The sequence below is a fragment of the Dendroctonus ponderosae genome, unplaced genomic scaffold (assembly GCF_020466585.1).
Source record: "Dendroctonus ponderosae isolate FM_Combo_2020 unplaced genomic scaffold, Dpon_F_20191213v2 Dpon_F_20191213_813, whole genome shotgun sequence".
Lineage (NCBI taxonomy): Eukaryota > Metazoa > Arthropoda > Insecta > Coleoptera > Curculionidae > Dendroctonus > Dendroctonus ponderosae.
The window spans coordinates 1,119-6,215 of record NW_026019031.1 but is presented as its reverse complement, the minus strand read 5'-3'; the positions used below and the strand labels follow the sequence as shown (position 1 = coordinate 6,215).

The following is a 5,097-nucleotide window of genomic DNA, read 5'->3' as shown; positions in this document are numbered from 1 at the left end:
GATGCATAAAAGTAATTACATTTTCTTTTCGCACAAACATCATATTGCAAAAATCGCGCAAGTAATTTAAAAATTATTTACGCATAAGTGCTCACATCTTTCAATAGTTTTTCAACCCTATACCACCAATATTAAAATTTAATTTTTTCTCGATTTAAAATTTAGAACTTAATAAAGAAGAAAAATGGAAATGAATAAATTAACTTTCAGAATTTTATCATAATCATTTGTTTCCAGAAATTTTAACCTCGCTGTCTCTATTCTATTCTATATAGTAAATGTGTCTAACGTGTATCAAGCTTTAATGGCAAATTTTGAATCATTATAACATATACTGCCGAAACGAAAAAAATAAATATTTGTCTTTGATCATAACGGATCAATTACAGATGCAGTTAACGCAGGCTTTTGATATATTTAACAGTGCTAATTGTCCCCATTCTAAACTATGAATATTAGAAATATAATTTTCAAGATCCGAAAATGCTTCTGGGGAAGAGCGGTTGCCGGCAGCTTTACATCCCTTGAAGAGCAAATGGCAATTCCATCGTACTTAAAATAAGTCATTCAATTAATATGCATATGTTTATTTCTCGTTCTGTTAGAAACATTTTTAAATACAAAAAGAGGAAGTATTTTAAGTACGTTGAACTGAATTGCGTTAAATTTGGGGCCTATTTTTTAAGGCGTTAGAGATTCAAGTAACTTTATTAGAAGCCACTGAAAAAAGCAAATAACATAAATCATCGAGTCCTTTAATTAACCTTCTTCTGCAACATTATCAAAATATAATGAATATTTTTTTCTAGAATCATCTGATTTCAACTCTAGTGTATCAACTGCAACCTCAATAGGACCGATCTTAGCACCGTTTGAACCCTGGCAATCTCTACTAATAGCCATTGGATTAGGAATGTGCATCGTTCTAACAGTTTCGGGCAATATCCTGGTTCTTCTTGCTTTCATTGTGGATCGGAGTATAAGACAACCCAGCAATTATTTCATTGCATCACTTGCAGCCACGGATATGCTTATTGGTAAGAGCCGACGTAATTAAAAAAAAAAATGCTAGTAAAATTGGTGGGATAAAAAGATTATAAACAAATACAAAATATTTTTTAGGAACAGTGTCGATGCCATTCTTCGCAGTTTATGTGCTGATGGGGTATTGGGATTTGGGGCCATTGTTATGTGATCTATGGCTTTCTGTAGACTATACAGTATGCTTGGTCTCACAATACACTGTTTTGCTGATAACAATAGATAGATTTTGTTCAGTAAAAATTGCTACGAAGTATCGAAGGTAAGTAAGTACAAATGGCATCTAAATATTATACATAGGAACAATATATATTGCATCCAGATATATTCACATAGAGTTAAATTCGTATAAAGAGAGTCTCCGTAAATGTTTGTCGACAAAAGTTTTGCAAATATGGCTATTTTCTTTATATTTGAAGCTACTTCGTAATTTTTCTATGTATTTTTAAAATAATAGTCAGGTTAAAAATGTATTTTATGTGAAGGTTTTCAATAGTTTCTTCGGTTTCAGCACTTCCTTGTGCAACACTAAAGGAAAGTGGAAAAATAATGAAACATTAATCGTTAAAATGGGTATTTTTGCAATCGGAGCTTAAATGGAAACAAAATATGGTAGAAAAGGCCTAATTTTAAAATTGCCATCTAGGCACTTCTAGAAATCCTCTCACGTATTATTATAAGTCACAACTTTTATAGAACTGTAAGCCTATAAAAATGTTACTAAATAATTATATAAAAACTGATTCAAGACGCATTACAAACTCATACTTGATCAACTTGATCTTAAGTGAATACGAAATAATTTATTTATAAATTGGATTTTGAGGAAATAGTTTTCTTAGCTTCATTAAAATTAAATAAAGTTAAGAAATTTAATAAATACATAAAGGACAAACTTGGCTTATTTGTTATAGAAAAACAAACTACCAGTGAAGTCTTTATGAGTCCATAACTTCTTACTGTTTATTCTCAGAAATCATAAAATTATTGCGAAAGAAATAGCAAATAAAATTAAATAAACCGTGATAGTCAAACTTTAAAACAAACCGAGGGGTGCAAATATTTTTATGAAATACACAAGTTCATCACCGATTCAAGAAAAAATTGTGGTTTGTAAACCATATAAACCACTCTGTGTCATAAAATGTTTTTAATTGCTATATGTTTAGTGTCTATCAGTACATTTGAAATTGATTTTGAACTCCAATTACTCCCTAACTCAAATGTTACAATATAAAACAATGTAAAACAGTACAAAAATTACATTTTCAACAACAATTAATGGTTACATTAAATTATGTATATAGGAACTACTACTTTTTTGCTAAAATCCGTGTTTAAAAAATAGAGATAGTTCAACGGTTAGTTTTTGAAATTTTATATTGAATAAATTAATTTTTTTTCAGTTGGAGAACCAAACAACGAGTTATTTTAATGGTGGTAATTACTTGGATTATACCGGCCCTGCTCTTTTTCATCAGCATCTTTGGCTGGGAGCACTTTATTGGTTACAGAGACCTTCTTCCGGGAGAATGTGCAGTTCAGTTTCTCAAAGAACCCATTTTCAACACTTCCTTAATTATTGCGTATTTTTGGTCGACTCTTATAGTCCTCTTCATCTTATATGGAGGTAAGAGTTGGACTGACTGGTAGAACATAAAACGTAAATTTCTTTGGATCTACAACGTTCTGATTTGAACAGTTTCGCCTCGCGTGTGTATTTATTCATAATATTGAGTAATTTTCTCAGGAATTTACAAAACCGCATATGACATGCAAAAGAAAAGTGAAGCCAAGCAGAGGAAAATGCAGTCGATGGTTGCATTAAGTGCAGGCGCAATGTCAGGTAGTTTAAAACGAAAAACCTCCAACTAAATAGCAAAATAATTAATTCGCATTCTATTAAAAAATAGGGATGGCTGGAAGGGCTGCTGGCATCGGATTAGCCAATAATAAATCCTCGTTGGACCTGAAGAGTAGAGGTGGAGGCATGACTGACAGTCAGAAGCATAGAGAGGCTGAGCAAGATTCAAATGACAATAATTTTTTAGATGAAGGTAATTAGATGAACGAAATTATAAATTTCTATTCTATTGAATATTGTTTTAAATATATAGAGCGGTTATGACGCGAATTCTCAACAGGTCTATATACAATTTTCAAAAGCGAATTCCCAAGAGAATTTTTTTGCAGTAAATGTGTAAAAGATGCAAATTTTCCATGTAGACATTTGCTGATTTTTCAATCTGTTGGTGACTGTGCGACTATGCTAACAGACTATTTGGGTTATATAATTCGATTCTTCATCTATGCTAGTTTAAAATTATTATTCTAGATAAAAAACCGTCGCCAATCCCAGACGGTTTAAAAGTAGGAGAAAGTTACACTGCAGGTGGATCAGGAGATTCAAATTCCAGCCAGAAAACCACCAGCTCGAGCAAAAATAGTTCCACTACAAATACTACAACTACCACTGTAGCAACAATGGAAAGAAACGTTAATTTTTCAACAAACAAGGTACTTTTAACATCTCTGATCGCTTTCTTAATTGGCATCATTTAAATTATATTAATAGTCTACCTACTAGGTAGCTTTCTAGATGTTTTAAGAACGTTTAATTGTAAAACTGCAGAAAATTTAGATAAGTAAAACAGGCCAAAAATATAAACCAAAAAATGAAATAAATCTTCCTAAAGCTCCGAAAAGCTAAAGAATCTTACATAAACTTTAAAAATATGTGTTTGAGTGTTAAACTATGCAACGATATTTATATTATTTTTAATTCTATCTGCTCATAAAGCAGCTATACCAATATACATATTTGCAATTAAATTGACAATTTAAAGACAGTGATTACTGCAATTTGCAACACTTTGTTTTCTACTAAATTAGTTATGTTTTCAATATTAAATTCGTTTTTCTTAATAAAATGTATTTAATTCAAAACGAAACTAATTCGAATAGGCTTGTATAAAAAGCAAACTTTCCATCTCAAATAATACAACTACTGCTCTGTGTTCAAGAATTGTTTTTCTCAGTTGTAATGGGAAAGTGTTTCGTAGTGGAGTGCAGCTGATTCGTACATTTACTTAAATTTAATCGAAAATTTATTGACATAGAGAATATTTAAAAAAATTATGTAGTTTGGATGTGTTAATAGATAGATAGATAGATTAAGAAATTCAAAGTAAAACATATAATGTAGGGTTGTGGGCAAGAGGAAAAATCTGAGAGAAGTTCAAGTCCAGCCTTTGAAAGTGATGAAGACAGCACGATTCAGAGCAATCAAAAAGATGAGCCCCGTAGAAGTTTGACTGGGCAGCTTCAAAAGGAAGATAAATGCAAAAATCACAGAAAAAGCATCGTGAATATAGGTAAATATATGATTGGTAAAATTCTATTAATCATTGAAGCATTGCAAATTTATACAGGCATACAGCGAGTTGGAAATGAACGTAAATTTTGAAAAGGATGAGGTTTAGAACTGAAATGTTGGTTAATAAAAATGGTTTTTAATAATTTTAACTAATAAGAGCTGAAAATGCAAAACACTCGTGCTTGCAAAACATGCCGAAAAAATTATTATCAACAACGACCTAAAAATCGGAAAACTCACCAGTCATAGGTATTGTTTGCCATTCCTAAAGATCAACTTATTTACCTAAAAAAAGCGTTTTCAGCGGGACCAAAATTTTGCATTTTTAATAATTAAGTGGCGCCAGAAAAAATGTACTCATAATAATACAAATTAGATTAAGTTTATAGTAAATGAGTAGAATTTCCTAAATTAAAGTTCAGATTGAAAAGATTACATTATGAAAAATTATGGTATCGAAATAAACCCAAGTTTACTCTCTTAAATATAAATATGTTAAATTGTTTTACCTTCAGAAAAGAAATTTTTCAGAAGAAAATTCACCAGAATAAAAGCAACATAGTTTCATAAATCACTCATGGTTTATGAACACTCAATTTTTTTTTAATTTGCGTCCCTTAAAAGAATCATTTTCAGCCATTATATGCATAATGGTTCTAGATAGTTATCAGCTATTTTTG

At 30.7% G+C, this 5,097-nt stretch overlaps 1 protein-coding gene across 1 annotated transcript; it reads left to right on the top strand.

Annotated features, from left to right (window-relative positions):
• Positions 1-809: 809 nt before the first annotated feature.
• On the top strand, positions 810-4,415 carry LOC109538406 (probable muscarinic acetylcholine receptor gar-1; the record flags this gene model as incomplete). The annotated part of the gene is given in 7 exon segments (XM_048669514.1): positions 810-1,037; positions 1,123-1,303; positions 2,448-2,671; positions 2,792-2,887; positions 2,955-3,098; positions 3,377-3,558; positions 4,247-4,415. Coding segments are annotated over 7 exon segments (1,224 nt in total), but the record flags the coding sequence as incomplete, so codon positions are not given.
• Between the last annotated feature and the right edge of the window lie 682 nt (positions 4,416-5,097).